This window comes from Mustelus asterias, chromosome 5, assembly GCF_964213995.1.
Source record: "Mustelus asterias chromosome 5, sMusAst1.hap1.1, whole genome shotgun sequence".
NCBI lineage: Eukaryota > Metazoa > Chordata > Chondrichthyes > Carcharhiniformes > Triakidae > Mustelus > Mustelus asterias.
Genome location: NC_135805.1, coordinates 95396649 through 95413427, shown reverse-complemented (window position 1 = coordinate 95413427; position 16779 = coordinate 95396649). Strand labels below are relative to the sequence as shown.

Genomic DNA, 16779 nt, shown 5'->3' with positions numbered 1-16779 from the left:
GTGGGAGGAGGAGAGATTCTATGAATCTATAAGAGGTTAAGGGAAGGGATTCAAATGCTTAGCACCAAGACACCTGAAGGCATGGCAACCACTGGTTGAACAATTTAATTTGGGAATGCACATGAAGCCAGAATTGGATAAGTACAGATATTCTGCAGGGTTTAGAGTTGGCGGAGATGTGGTAAGAGTGAGACCATGGAGAGATTTGAAAACAAAAATGAGAAATTTATAATTGAGGTTTTGCTTTATCAGGATTGAAAATGCTTCATGCATTTTGGGGGACTAACCATAGAACCATAGAAAATTACAGCTCAGAAACAGGCCTTTTGGCCCTTCTTGTCTGTGCCGAACCATTTTTTGCCTAGTCCCACTGACCTGCACTTGGACCATATCCCTCCACACCCCTCTCATCCATGAACCCATCCAAGTTTTTCTTAAATGTTAAAAGCATTTACCACTTTATCCGGCAGCTAATTCCACACTCCCACCACTCTCTGCGTGAAGAAGGCCCCCCTAATATTCCCTCTAAACTTTTCTCCTTTCATCCTTAACCCATGCTCTCTGGTTCTTTTCTCCCCGAGCCTCAGTGGAAAAAGCCTGCTTGCATTCACTCTATTTATACCCATCATAATCTTATACACCTCTATCAAATCTCCCCTCAATCTTCTACGCTCCAGGGAATAAAGTCCCAACCTATTCAATCTCTCTCTGTAACTCAGCTTCTCAAGTCCCGGCAACATCCTTGTGAACCTTCTCTGCACTCTTTCAACCTTATTTACATCCTTCCTGTAACTAGGTGACCAAAACTGTACACAATACTCCAAATTCGGCCTCACCAATGCCTTATATAACCTTACCATAACACTCCAACTTTTATACTCGATACTCCGATTTATAAAGGCCAATGTACCAAAGGCACTCTTTACGACCCTATCCACCTGTGACGTCACTTTTAGGGAATTCTGTACCTGTATTCCCAGATCCCTCTGTTCAACTGCACTCTTCAGAGTCCTACCATTTACCCTGTACGTTCTACTTTGGTTTGTCCTTCCAATGTGCAATATCTCACACTTGTCTGCGTTAAATTCCATTTGCCATTTTTCAGCCCATTTTTCTAGTTGGTCCAAATCCCTCTGCAAGCTTTGAAAACCTTCCTCACTGTCCACTACACCTCCAATCTTTGTATCATCAGCAAACTTGCTGATCCAGTTTACCACATTATCATCCAGATCATTGATATAGATGACAAACAACAATGGACCCAACACCGATCCCTGCGGCACACCACTAGTCACAGGCCTCCACTCAGAGAAGCAATCCTCCACAACCACTCTCTGGCTTCTTCCATTGAGCCAGTGTCTAATCCAATAACAAGGTAAGGGAATACACAATGAACAGAAGGATGCTAAGAAGTACAAAAGACCAGAGGGACCTTGGGGTATATGTCTGTACATCCTGAAGGCAGCAGAATAGGTAGATAAGGTAGATAAGAAGGCATATGGGATACTCAACTTTATTAGCCGAGGCATACAATATAAGAGCAGGGAGGTTATGATAGACTGCAATAAAATTCTCATTCGACCACAGCTAGAGTACTATGTGCAGTTCTGGTCACCACACTATAGGAAGGATGTGATTGCACTAAAGAGGATGCACAGAAAATTCATCAGGATGATGCCTTGGCTGGAGTGTTTCAGCTATGAAGTGAGAGGGTAGGGTTATTTTCCTTAGAGTAAAGAAGGCTTAGGGGGATCCGATGGAGGTGCACAAAATTGGAAGAGACATTGACAGGGTAGGCCGGAAGGAATTTTTTACCATAGTAGAGGGATTAATAACCAGGGGGCATAGATTTAATGTAAGGGGCAGGAAAATTAGAGGAGATTTGAGGAAAAACATTTTCACCCACAGGGTAGTGGGAATCTGGAACTCACTGCCTGAAAGAGTCGTAGAGGTGGGAACCTTCATAACACTCAAGAAACATTTAAATGAGCACTTGAAATGTCATCACATACAATATTACAGACCAAGTGCTGGAAAATTGGGATTAGAATAGATAGGTGCTTGACAGTCTCCTTTTGTACTGTGATTCTCTATGACTCTCGGAGTCAATGTCGATCACCGAGCACCGCAATGGTAGGGGAGCAGGACTTAGTGTGAGACTCAGCCTTCTTATGTATGTACGGGTGTCTTCCAAGGGAAAAGTTTATTTATTAGTGTCACAAAAAGGCTTACATTAACACTGCAATGAAGTTACTGTGGAAGTCCTCAAGTCGCCACACTCCCACTCCTGTTCGGGTACACTAAGAGAGAATTTAGCATGGCTAATGCACCTAACCAGCACGTCTTTCGGACTGTGGGAGGAAACCGGAGCAAACCCACACAGACACGAGGAGAATGTGCTCCGTATAGACATTGACCCAAGCCAGGAATCGAAGCCGGGTCCCTGGCGCTGTGAGGCAGCAGTGCTAACCACTGTGTCACCAGGCCTCCCAAAAGGATAGACAATTACAAGTTGGAAGGGCAGAGAATGGAAAAATAGATCATGGACAACTAATACGAATAAAAATAATTTAATTATATTAAAGCTATCAATTATTAATGCTAATGTATAATTTTAAAGGAATTCATACAAATTAAATACGATTATCTTTTTAAACAGCTTGGTCTGGATGGCAAAGGATTTGAGCCATCTCTGGAAGCAATGTTTGGACCGAAAGGATTTTTTCCCGACAGTGCAATGAGGGCTTTATACTGGGTGAATGGCAAAGTTCCAGACAAGGTGTCACAAGTGCTGACCAATTGGTTTAGAATCAATAGAAATGGCGAAGATTCGAAAGAAGTATGTATCTAAGATTTATCCTTGATTTGTTCCAGAATTTACTATTTAGAGTGCGCTGTCACATATTTTATTTGCTGTTCGCTAGGACCTAATGAAAAGACTCACAGCCAATTTCCACAACATGCTGAAGAAATTTGAAGAACAAACACCAGAAGCAGAAGCTTTCTTGAGAATATTTGGAAATGAACTGGGATATATCAAAGGCAGTGATTTGAACCTGCTGAGAGAAATGATGTCAAACGGATTTCAACTGTTCCGAAGCCTTCCATCAAAGGTACTTTTCATCAAATCACACAAGGCACAGAATAGGATGTGAAGATGATCATTTGGTCAAAAAGGAAATATCCAAATTTTAAAATTAATTGGCTTTGTGACACTAATATATATTTGGTTGAGAAAAAAATATACCTTTTGCTGCAGTTGGCTAATTTGAATGTATACTGTCATCAGTAAACATTACCGGCTGCTCCACATGATACACTTTGTTGAAGATACAAAGGATGATTCTTAATACTGTGAAACTTCCATGATGTGCTAACTTCGCTTTCTGTGCTGTTAAAAGCAGAAAAGCTTGTCATGAAATACTAATAGGCACAGGATTTTCTTTCCGTTTTACTTTATTTAAAACTAGCCACATAACATTCATGACTTTAAACTGTTTGACTATCCGATTTATATTTTACTACATATTATTTTTTGCATATGTAGCTCGTGCCAGCTTTGCAGAAAGGTATATATGGTGACGTATTTGCTCACTATATCTTCATGGACACCCAATTTAATCTCCCTACTGGAGCTGGTCTTCCTCTCAAGCTGTCTATGTCTGGAACAATAGCACCCGGTGCCAAAGTAGGGATGAAACTTACAGGAAAGAAGGTAATATTTAGTTCATCTTGCTCAAAATTAGCATTTGATTTTTCATGGAGGAAATCACAGAACATCTTTTCTCACACATCTCTTGACATTTCAAATATTCAGGCCGGAACTTTCCGGCAGTTCCCGCCAATGGGATCTTCTGGCCCTGCCAATAGTGACTCCCCACACTCCCTGGCAGTGAAGGATGCAAACAATGGGAAAACCCATTGACAGTGGCAGGACTGGAAGATCCCATCACCAGCCAATGGGCTACTTCGGCTGCCACAAAACACCCTGCTGGGAGGCGGGGGTCAGTGAGGTTGGGGGGGGGGGGGGTAGGAGAAAATACCATCCTTAGTTTTTTTCATATAAAAATATTTAAGAGCAGGGAGAGATATCAATCATTTTTCCTGTATTTACATACAGCAGGTAAATTAATCAGTTGTGAACTCCATTTACGTATATAATCTAAACAAATTGAGTTATTACAAAATTGAATAAAGTTAAAATTGGCTAATTAAAAATCATCATCAAATGTTTATACTGGGGACAGCTTTCTTGATTTTACATTTTGATATGCGTATTCATTTGCCGAGGCTCTCCATTAGAAGCATGACGTCAAGAATTCTACCTACAAAGTAACTTACTTATTAATAGTCTCATGGTGTGGAACTTGAATATTGTAGAAATGAGAGACATGTTGTCAAAGCTTTTCATCTGACACTCACCAGGAAAAATACAAGAATACCAAATTTGAAATGCTTACAATTTATACTCCAAATAAAAAGGGCACTGATTGGTAGGCAAATCAGCTGATTGGCTGAGGCCTTGCCTTGGAGTAAAGTAACAGGAAATATAAATTTCCCAAGCTACTGGGTAATTCAAAAACAGTGCAAGATTTGAACATATTTCAATATCTTTTGTTTCCCAATGGTGAATTTGTGTGTTTGAATGTATGTTGCTTCTAGCAAATGTAAATGATGTAAATGTAAACCATATTACAAGCTTACCTGATTATCATAAATTTGTTTGCTGATATTGAATGTCAATTTTTTTTGTTAAATAATACATATTTAATGAATCTTAATATTAAATATAAACATACCTCATCCGGTGTGAGGTAGGCCAGGTATGAAGGCACTACACCCTATAGATTGGCTAATTGAATCCATCAGCATGCTCCTTCAGTTGCTTGAATTAGGCAGAATACAGATCACAATGAACGAGCACAAAGCCCAAAGCAAAATGCTACTGTTAGGTGTGATGCCATGATTGGACAGCATTTGTTGAACAATCCTGAGTGCTCAAATAGCTACAAACATAACCAATTTAGGATAATCAGTTGAGCTCTGACGAAGGGTCATCCAGACTTGAAACATTATCCCTGTTCTCTCTCCACAGGTACTGTCAGACTGGCTGAGATTTTCCAGCATTTTGTTTTGTTTTTGAGCACATAATGTGGCTTAGTTCACTTGCTAGAAGCAACATACATTCACATACAGGGGCCCATACAATGCAAACAAAAGGAATATGTTCAAGCATTTTTTGAATTCCCCAAGAACTTAGGAAGCATATAATCCCCTATTGATTTCTCCATAAGACCATAAGACATAGGAGCAGAATCAGGCAACTCAGCCTATTGAGTCTGCTCTGCCATTCAATCATGGCTGATATTTTTCTCATCCCCATTCTCCTGCCTTTTCCCCATAACCTCTGATCCCCTTATTAATCAATAACCTATCTATCTCTGTCTTAAAAACATTTAAGGCTGTGGAGGCCAGGTCATTATGTGGCAAAGAGTTCCACAGATTCACCACCCTCTGGCTGAAGAAATTCCTCCTCGCCGTACATCTCCACAGCAACCATTGGCCAATCAATCAGCACCCTTTTCTCCAGAAAAGATTAAAAGCTTCGGCAGCATGTCTTTTCAGCAATATTGAAAATTTGGAAAATTAATTGCTAATGAAAACATATATTTCTTCCATTGCAGAATGAAGGTCTGATCAAACCAGTTGTTGCAATTGAGTTAGTGACCCAACTGGGAGTCAATGTACCCAGTTTTGTCAGAAATGGAATACAGATGAATCACAATTTGTATCATGAATCTGGTTTTGAAGCCCGGATCAGGAAGAATAATAATCAGATAAAATTCAGCATTCCAGCACCCAAAGAATCAATCAAACTCTTAAGTTTTAGGTTAGTGTAAAATTAATCCTTCATTCTTTTAATTTTCATGGAAACAAAAGCATGGCCAATCTATGACAAGATCTTTTTCTGCCCTTTTTGCAGCAATAAACAGTCTCTGATATATAGTACAAAAAATGAGATGCTTCCATCCATGATGGTGGATGGAGAAGAATGGAGATCATGCAAACCATTGATTACAGGACTTGAAATTTGCAGCAGTTCCACATTCTCTGATTCAAGTTATCCAATGGCAATAGAATCAAGGTCAGTAATCTGTTCAAGAGTCATTTTTCATCACTGATTATGGATATGAATTGTAAAGATGTGGGCACAAATTCTGAAGTTGTCAACAGGTTTGCAGACCTCAGGGATGAAGGGCATATTGGAGATGGGATGATGCGAAGCCACGTTCTAAGAGCAGGATACTGATGATGATGATTCTGAATGGCAGGGAACAATGTCAGTGAAGTATTCAGTTGGCATTAACCCCAAGGAATGAAGTAATCTGGTGGGGAATTTAGTGCAGCTAAATTTTGGGAAGCAAAAAATAGGTTTTTAGATTAAATTAATTTGGAGCGAGAAGAGAAATTAGAGACAGAAGGGGGAGGGGGTGATATTTCAATTTTAGATGTGGACTCAATTTGAGGGAAGCTTTTTCTTAATGGGCAAGGGAAGTGAGTGAATCAACAGAGGCAGTTGAAAGTTGTTCTCTAACTTGGAGTTAACAAATTATTGTGCTTCTTGCATTAGTTAGAGCTGAGCATGGAGAGATCAAGACAAAGGTTTAAGGAAGCTATTGTTTGGAGAGAAATTAAGTATGGAGTCATCTAGTAATGTTCTACAAAAAGCTTGTATTTTCCATATTAGGTGCAGTAAACAAGGATACTTAATTGGTGATCACAACTGAAAAAGATGGAAAAATGAGTTTAACTTAAGCATTCTTAGACTAAACATCTGTCTTATAGAATTGTTGTATCCTTAATACACACTTTTGGGGAAAATGTTATTTCTTCACAATATCAAATTTCCTTACACGTGCTCTAACACGATCATGTGACCAATTAGTTCCAACAAATTTCTGCACTGTCTTTATGCCTGAGCCATGAAGAAATATGTACATATGTTGAATGGGCCAATAGAGTACTTGGTTTTCAACTGATTGTTTTTTAGCCAAAAGTGTTGTTTGAGGAGACACTAAATGAATAAAGTAAATAGGAGATGAGAAAGTAAGTTATCTGTTCTGATTGAGGATGCGAGGCAATTATCCTAATTAAATTCTGGTGGTGAAGGTGTGGCTGAATCTTCCATCCATGGTCACCCTACATCAATGAATGCATATCTGGCGAAACCACATGGCTGCCTTTGGAGGTTTTTCACATTCCATCTATATGTTAGTGCACAGGTACAAAGAAAAGTAACCAAAACAAGTAATGGATTGCTGGTCACTTTCTCAAACTGTTTGGAAGAGAAAAGTAAGGAAGCATCTTTCAAGTGTACAAAGCCTTGGTTAGACCACATGCATTGTGTATCAGAAAAGATATAATGGCTTTAGAGGTGTGGAACACATATTCACCAGAATGATACTGTGGCATATGAGATTTAATTTCATAAACTTGGTTTGTATCGCTTTGTGTTGAGTAAGTTAAAGGATGATCTAATCAAGATATTAAAATATGGAGGGCTTTCATGGAGTGCAAACATAGGAACAATTTTGTATGATGGGAAAGTCCAAAACAAAGGACTATAATCTTAAAATTAGAACGAGAATAGCTTGGAGTGGAATCAGGAAGTATTTTAAACTTTGATTATTGTAATCTGAGGTTATCAGATGTTTAATCAGTAAGGGAATCAAGGGTTATGGGGATAAGGCAGGAAAGTGGAGTTCATCATTATCATATCAGATCAGTCAGGATCTCATTGAATGGTGGGGCAGCCTTGATGGGCTGAATGACCTATTTCAGCTCCAACATCTTATGGCCTTATTAAAAGGGTAGTGAAAATCTGGAATTGCCTTGCAGTTGCTGTGGATGCTGAGTGAATTGAAATTTTCTAGATTGAGATTCAACCATTTTTGTTCGGTAAGAGTCAAAGGATATCGGTCACTAATGGGTAGGTAGAGTTGCATTATGTGAAAAACAAACTAATTGAAAACAAACTAATTGAATTGTGGGACTGACAGAAAGGGCTGAATGGCCTACTATATTACTATCATCCTGTAAAACCTCAGGGGATTATGCCAACTAAGAACAAGGGGAACTTTACCAATGACATCCCCTCCAGGATCAATTATCTTGCTCCAAGAAGCTTGTCTGATCCTTTGGGAACGGAAGTTTGAAAAAATGAAGTTTCTGATTGGACACTTGCTAAATCTTTTCTCTGCGCTATTGGAGTACCATGGTGCACTTCAACATTCTTCACTTTCAGCAGTTCAACCCATGGTTCAGGATTGGTACTTTTTCAGCAGCTACTGAAGTGTCTTTGCAAGTGTGATTCACATGCCCTGACCAAGTAAGTAATGTAAGAAGTTTAACAACACCAGGTTAAAGTCCAACAGGTTTATTTGGTAGCAAAAGCCACACAAGCTTTCGAGGCTCTGAGCCCCTTCTCCTGAAGAAGGGGCTCAGAGCCTCGAAAGCTTGTGTGGCTTTTGCTACCAAATAAACCTGTTGGACTTTAACCTGGTGTTGTTAAACTTCTTACTGTGTTTACCCCAGTCCAACGCCGGCATCTCCACATCACAAGTAAGTAATCCCATTGCTGCAATTTTGGATGAAGTTTCAATCTTTCAGCATTGGTAAAAGGTACTGCTTCACCACCTTTAACAAATTTGCCATGTCATTTGTACAAACTCAGGGCAATTTGAGCAATCAATTAAACAATTCTCAAAAACTTTAAAGCACGACCCCTGGTATTTCAAGGCCCTTATATCGACTGAATTGCTCCTGTTGGCCAACTTAATTGCTTAGTCAAAGAATTCCAGGAGATTTGTGAAGCACAAATTATTGCTTTTAAGTATTTTGTTCCGATTCCATATCATTACTGCACTCTAATGCATCATTCCTGGTTTTCACTACAATCATATAATGCAGAAGGACACCATGTTTGTACCTATTCTTTGAAAGAGTTATTCAGATGGTGCCACTCTTACTTAATTTCTTTTTGAAAGTTAATATTGAATGTACTTGAAATATTCTTGTCTAATTTTCCTGCCGTGCATTCACAGATAATTTTTGGAGGGTTGTCATGCTGTGTGATAGCGGTATGCAAACACATTTGTGTGTGTGTCCTGTCCGATAATTTAGCAAATATATTCATGCATTTATTTTAAGTAAGTTACCATCATTGTTAAAGTACCAGAGGAAACATTAACATATTGCTATGTAATTAAGCAACATCATTCCACCTCCGTAGAACATAATTAAACTGAGACCATAATCTAATTACTAAATCTTAAGATACTTTAAAATTTTTGAACAACCTGTATTTTTAAGAGCTTGTTCAAATATCCTAGGGTTCATACAATTGACTAGACAAGTTTATAGTGGGATTATATATATATATTTCCATTCATACTAGCAGGTGCTATCATTGCAAAATACAGTGATTTTCATGTCATTCTTGCACAATAGATATTGATGATTGCTTTTTATAATTCATTCAATGTGAACATTGTTGGCTAGAGTATTTATAGCCCACCCACAGGAGAGAGGAATTAAGATAAGGAAGTAAAAGTGTGTTTATGAGAGGTGTCAAGTGGAAAATACAGTTGAGAACCAAGAGGAAAGCAGAAGGTTCAGGTGGGAAGTGGAAAAGCACATTAGAGAAGCAAAGAGGAATTTGTGAAAAGACTGGCAGCCAATTTAAAAGAGAATCGCAAAATCTTCTATCAACATATAAATAATAAAAAGGTAGCAAAAGGAGGAGGAGGGCTGATTAGTGACTTAAAATGTTATTTATGCATGGAGCATGGCTGAGGTATTAAATGAATACTCTGCATCTGTCTTTACAAAGGAGGTAGACACTACGCAGGACATGGTGACAGTCGAGAAAATTCTGCCCCGAGAAGGGTTCAAAATTGATAAGGAGCAAGTGTTGAATAGACTGCTGGTAGTTACAGTTGACAAGGCACTGGGATCAAGGATATTGAAGGAAGAGAGAATGGAAATTGCTGGGGCACTGGCCATACATTTCCACTCTTCTCTAGACACAGGGGAGGTGCCAGAGGACTGGAGAATTGTAAATGTTACACCATTTGTTCAAAAAAAGTTGTAAGGATAAACCCTAGCAATTACAGACCAGTCAGTTCAATATCAGTAGTGGGCAAGCTTCTGGAAACAATTATTTGGGATAAAATTAGTAGTCACAAGGAAAATGTAGGTTGATTAGGAAGAGCCAGAATAGATTTCTAGAAAGCAAATTATGTTTAACTTGCTGGAATTTTTTGAGGAGGTTTAAAATTTATTTATTAGTGTCACAAGTAGGCTTACATTAACACTGCAATGCAGTTACTGTGAAAATCCCCTAGTTGCCACACTTCGGCACTTATTTAGATACACGGAGGGAGAATTTAGCATGGCCAATGCACCTAACCAGCACATCTTTTGGAGTGAGGGAGGAAACTGGAGCACCCAGAGGAAACCAACACAGACACAGGGAGAATGTGCAAACTCCGCACACAGTGACCCAAGCTGGCAATCGAACCCGAGTCCCTGGTGCTGTGAGGCAGCAGTGCTAACCACTGTGCTATCATGCCACCCTAACAAAAAGGGTTGATGAGAGTAATGCTGTTGATTTGGTGTACTTGGACATTCAGAAGGCGTGTCACACAACAGACTTGAGCAAAGTTATAGCTCATGGAATAAAAGAGGCAGTAGCAACATGGATACAAAATTGACTGAATAATAGGAAACAGAGAGTATGGTCATGGGATATTTTTCAGACTGGAGGAATATTTGTAGTGGTGTCCCCAGGGGTCAGTATCGAGACACTTACTTTTCCTGATATATATTAATGATCCAGATCTTTGTGTGCAGGGGACACTTTCCAAGTTTGTGAATGATACAAAACTTGGAAGTATGGTAAAATGTGAAGAGGACAACATAGAACTTCATAGGAAAGTTGGTGGAGTGGGCAGATAAGTGGTAGATGACATTCAATGTGAAGAAGTGTGAGATGATGCATTCTAGAGAAAGGACATGGAGAGGTAAAATAAGGGGTAAAATTCTTAAGGGGGTACAGGAGCAGAGGGAACTCTGGTGTATATGTCCTTAGATCATTGAAGATGATAGAACAGGTGGAGAGAGCAGTTAACAAAGCATATAGTATACTGAGCTTTATTAATAAGGGTGTATACAACACGTTAGTTAGACTTCAGCTGGAATATTGTGTACAGTTCTGGAAACCAAAATACAGAAAGGATGTGAACACATTAGAGAGAGTCAGAAGAGGCTTGCAGGAATGGATACAGGGATGAGGAACTTCTGAAATCTCCGGGCCCGCTAGTGTATAGGTGTGGGCTGGACCTATTGGGATTGGGCCTACATGGGGGCCGATTGGTGAGGGTGGGGACGTCCACTTCCACTCTGCATAGAGATCGGTGGCAGAGGGAGGGAAGGGGGTGCTCGGTGCTGCCAGGGGTTGGGGATTTGGGACTGCAGGGTGGGGTGGTTATGGAAATCGAGTCTGGTGGGGAGGGTGTGGAGACATCAGGGCTTACCCAGAGAGGTCTGGGAGGCCAGTGATCGGGGAGGGAAGGGGGTGGTAGGGATTGGAAGGCCAGCAATACTCCAAGGAGTCACGGGGCTGGCCGGTGATCGAGCTGGCCAGCGATCGGGAGGCCGGCAGTGCAAGGCCACTACGCATGCGCCGATCTCGGTGCTAAGAGACCAGAGCATGCTGCCGGCCTCTCCAGTGGGAATAGGGCCCACCCACAGATTTTCAGTGTGAATCCCGCTAGGACACTCTGAAGTGCTCAGAGTGTGGGAGATTCATTTTGAAAATCCCACTTTAAAAATTTGGGGGAGTTACTCCAGTTTTCACGTGAATTCGGCACTTTGAACGTTTTTGGGAGAATCGCCCCATAGATTATTACTTGAAAAGAAACAATGTGCAGGAGTATGAAAAAAGGCTGGTGAATGACATCAAGTCCTTTGGAGATCTGGGTGAAGATACGATGGGCCAAATAGCCTCCTTCTGTGCTGAAACAATTCTGTGATTCTGTGAATTGCCTTTGAATTGAGTGGCTTGCTAGGCCATTTAAGTGACTGGTTCACATGTTGTCCAGACCAGGTAAGGGTGGCATAGTTTCTTCCCGAAAGGACATTAATGAACCAGATAGGTTTTTCATGGTCTTCATTAAACTTTTAATTATAGATTTTTTATTGAATTTATATTTCAGCATCTGCCGTGAAGGGATTCAAACCCTGGGTTGCTAGCAATGATACTAAAATAGGTGGGAAAGCAGCAGTGAAGAGGAATAAAGATTTTACAGATGGATATAAATAGGCTGGGAGAATGGGCCAAAATTTGGCAGATGGAGTTTCATGTAGATTAGTATGAGGTTATCCATTTAGGCTGAAAAAATATAAAGGCAAATTATTATCCAAATGGAAAGCAGATTCAAAATGCGTCTGGCAAAGGGATCTGGGTGCCATTGTTCATGAATTGCAAAAATTCGGTATGCTAGTACAGTATAATATAAAAGGCAAATGGGATGTTGGCACTTATTGCAAAAGGACTTGAGTATAAAAGAAGAGAAGTGATGTTGCAGTTGTATAGGGTGTTGGTGAGACCCCTTCTGGAGTATTGTGTCCAGTTTTGGTCTCCTTATTTGGAGATGGACGTGGTGGCATTGGAAGCAGTTCAGAGGAGGCTTACCAGGTTGATTCTGGGGATGAAAGGGTTGACATATGAGGAGAGATTAAACAGTTTGGGCTTATACTCGCTGGAGTTTAGTAGGATGAGATGGGATCTGATCGAGGTATATAAAATACTAAAAGGGATTGATAAAGTAAACATAGACCAAACATAGACCATCACACAAACCAGCCTCCTATCCATTGACTCTGTCTACACTTCCCATAGCCTTGGAAAAGCAGCCAGCATAATCAAGGACCCAATGCACCTCAGACATATTCTCTTCCACCTTCTTCCGTCGGGAAAAAGATTCGAAAGTCTGAGATTACATACCAACCAACTCAAGAACAGCTTCTTCCCTGCAGCCATCAGACTTTTAAAACGACCTACCTTATATTAAGTTGATCTTTCTCTACATCCTAGCTACGACTGTAACACTATATTCTGCACCCTCTCCTTTCCTTCTCTCCTATGTACTCTATGAACGCTATGCTTTGTCCATATAGTATGCAAGAAAAACACTTTTCACTGTATCCCAGTACATGTGACAATCAAATGAATTTTTTAAAAATGTTTCGCCTTGTGGTGCAATCTAGGGCAAGAGGTCACAGGTAAAGGTTGAGAGGCGGTAGATTTAAAACTGAGATGAGGAGGAACCTCTTCTGGCAGAGGGTGGTGAATTTGTGGAACTCGCTGCCACATAGTGCAGTGGAGTCTGAATCATTAAATGGTTCCAAGAAGGAGTTATATATATTTCTGATTTTAAAAAGGGTTAAAGGCATATATGGGGAACATGTAGGAAGGTGGATTTGAGACCAGGAAGAGATCAGCCATGATCTGATTGAATGGCAGAGCAGGCTTGAAGGACAGAATTGCCTATTTCTGCTCCTTGTTCCTATGTTCCTAGTGCAATGACAATACAGCTATGCCACTGCCCCTTCTTGTGATATTATGATATAATTACTAAAACTTTTGAATACATAATTTGAATTTTATTACTACAAATGTATTAATAAGATGTATTCACTTAATGCATTGATTTAATTAGCATTCTGGATTTTCACCAAACATTAGAATTAAGTTTAAATGTTATTAAGAAACACCTTGTGATGTAACCTCTCTTTTGCATAATTACTTAAACCCTATGGTTGGTCTTGTGTTGTTGGTTCATTCAAATTTCTTATTCATTTTTGTATCCTAGGGTTGAAGTTGAACTTAAGCCTACAGGCACTGTAAAAAACTATGCTGCATCAGTAGCTTATCAATCACAAAAGATTAAAGAGGAATTGGAACACTCTCTTAAGTTTGCTCTTCAGACAGAAGGTACGTTGATTTACATTTTTTTTGTAGGATGCCAAAGATCTACAAGATTCCCTTAACTGACATATTAATCCTATAATGTCAAACATTCCTCGGCTCTACTAGAACTCTCCCAGCAAAATTTCCATGGGGATACATCAGAGGAAGCAATGAATTGGCTGAGGTTTGGATAAGTTAGCCCAGGCTGAGATTTTGGTGTGATTTTTTTGGACAAAGCCTAAAATCCATCCCAAATATATCCCTTGACACTGAAGGGACAGGGTCAAGAATGGAATCCTGACATTAGGAATTCCGTAGATTTTGCCTCCTTTCCACTGAGTATTCTGTGTGCCATGATAAAGGCATATCAACATAAATGGGTGTGAGAGACCAAATGGGGGGCCCAGGCCTGGGTCCTAGCCTAGCGGCCCCCCAAGATCTTCCTTAAAATTTACCATGATTAGTGACCAACTGGTCAATTGGGAAGAAGTTCCAGAAAGTTAACAGGGCACCAGCAGTTGCACTCTTTTCTGGTTAGTGCTGTTTTCCCACTACTCTGATGTTTGCCTGCCAGTCATAACTGATTCTAATCCTGGATGCTTGCTGTGTCTCAGGAGTGGAGCTCACTGACAGTCACTAACTGGCAAATATGCCCATGGAACAGTTTCGCACATTTTCACAGTGACTCTGCTCAGTTCTGGACTAAGATAGCTGAGATTAATTAATGACGAGAGTCAAAATCTTACCACTGTTCACGTCAGTGGGATTTGCCCACCCTGCCGCAGTGAATGGAGATTTGGCTGGCCGCCAAATTCTGCGACCTTGCTGCAATGGGAGCGTGGTGTGATGGTAACGTCCTTCATTGTCTTGGAGAAGAATGAGAAGCCACGCAGATCACTTACTCAGGAGGGTTAAACTGCCTCTTACTAGTTATGGATAAAGATAAAGAAAGCTATCTCTCATTTTAATGTGTGACAGCATACATAGCAAGGGACTGCAGAATGAATTCCACTCAAATGGAAAACAATAATAAAGTCACCTCCTCATTGGGGAATTTTAGAAAGGCTTTCCTTTGGCACAATGCTTTGCCTACCAGCAGCCAATGGCAGTGATTTGGATGTATTTCATAAAGTTTCTCCGTACATTAAAATGAAAGTACAGATAATGGAGGGAAGTGTCATGATGATCATTTATTCCAACCAAACAGGCACTGAAAATATAGAGGCTACAGCTGAAGTTAAGTACAACGTCAATAAGCAAGTATTTACTGGAGATCTCCAGATTCCAAAATTTGACATGGAAGTAGGCATGAAGCTAGGAGTTGAAGATAAATCTGCACTGAAAAATACCGCATACGTTGTTAAATTGGATATCATAAACAAAAATGTGCCCGAGGTGACCCTCACAGGCCGTGCAAGGTGTGTATAATATAATGCAGTGACTTTTAAGTAACAAAGAAGTGTTACTAATGCCAAAAGAACAAATAATCCTTATCGGATAAAAAGTCAAATCACAATCTTAGAATGGTGAAAAAACAGCTTCTCAAAATACACAGAGGTTGAAAACCTGTAAGTCAATTGTGTTTTCTTACCCAATGAAAGGAATGTGTTGATAATATTTGATTCATATATTTTCCTTCATTTGTAAAGTTTTAACGAAAAAAACAATGCTTGAAATGCATAGCAATCTTAACATCAATTAAGGAAAAGGAAAAATAATACTTCAGACATGGGGCTGGACCTTTCAACCCTTACCTTTCTGACGACAGAGCAGGCGAGCCATGCAAGATGCCATAGACTTCAGTGGGACTGGGAGATCTCACCAGCAGACAATGGCGAGCAACTTCCATGGGAAGAAAATGGCTGGAGTAGAATGGGAAAAATCTGGCCGTTCTGTCTAGTCGGAGTGGTTTAAGGCCTCCCTAGTTTTCAGTTGCAAGATCCTATGTGAAATAATTTTTGTGAGGTCTCAGCCAAGCTCTTAATAGATTTAAAAATCCTCAAGTGAGTATGTGTTCAGAGAAATTCACAGTGTGCAGCAAAGGGGGACTTTGAGTCTGAGTCTGGAGCAAAAAGATCTTCATATTTTATTCAGGCCCTGCTGCATTAAACTGGAGAGTTCTTAATGCTGGCATTCAGTGCAAAAGATGAAAAATATTTAATTCTACAATCCTGCCATCTCACACTTTGATGAATATAAAAGCATATATTCAAAAAAGAAATCTTTAAAAATGCAGAATTAACAATGCATCAGTATATCACTAGTCTTTTGGCTCAAACAACAGCACCTGTCTCTGAGTGAGGTGCGGCTGGAGTCCCACTCCAGGACCTATTTTCCACAAAAGAACCCAGATAACACTGCAGCAACCAGGGTGTATGAGCACCAAACCCCAGTCTGGGTAAATGGGGAAGGTTAGTGGCAGGAACAGAATCCATTGCTAAAACAATTATCTAGAAAATAATAGCTGACATCAATGAAGACGGAAAAGTTTAAAATTTATTTATTAGTGTCACAAGTAGGCTTACATTAACACTGTAATGAAGTTACTGTGAAAATCCCCTGATCGCCACACTCCAGCACCTGTTCAGGTAAACTGAGGGAGAATTTAACATGGCCAATGTACCTAACCAGCATGCCTTTCGGACTGTGGGAGAAAACCAGAGCACCCGGAGAAAACCCACACAGACAGGGGGAGAACATGCAAATTCCACACAGACAGTGACCCAAGCTGGGAATCAAACCAG

At 40.1% G+C, this 16779-nt stretch overlaps 1 protein-coding gene across 1 annotated transcript in view; it reads left to right on the top strand.

The window, feature by feature from the left end:
• apoba (apolipoprotein Ba) overlaps positions 1-16779 on the top strand; it is a 73143-nt gene that overhangs the window by 24608 nt on the left and 31756 nt on the right. The window contains exons 15-21 of the mRNA XM_078213057.1: positions 2660-2839; positions 2925-3113; positions 3548-3715; positions 5685-5890; positions 5984-6145; positions 13938-14059; positions 15243-15453. Of these exons, the coding sequence (XP_078069183.1) occupies positions 2660-2839; positions 2925-3113; positions 3548-3715; positions 5685-5890; positions 5984-6145; positions 13938-14059; positions 15243-15453 (1238 nt within the window). The remainder of the gene's footprint in view (positions 1-2659; positions 2840-2924; positions 3114-3547; positions 3716-5684; positions 5891-5983; positions 6146-13937; positions 14060-15242; positions 15454-16779) is intronic.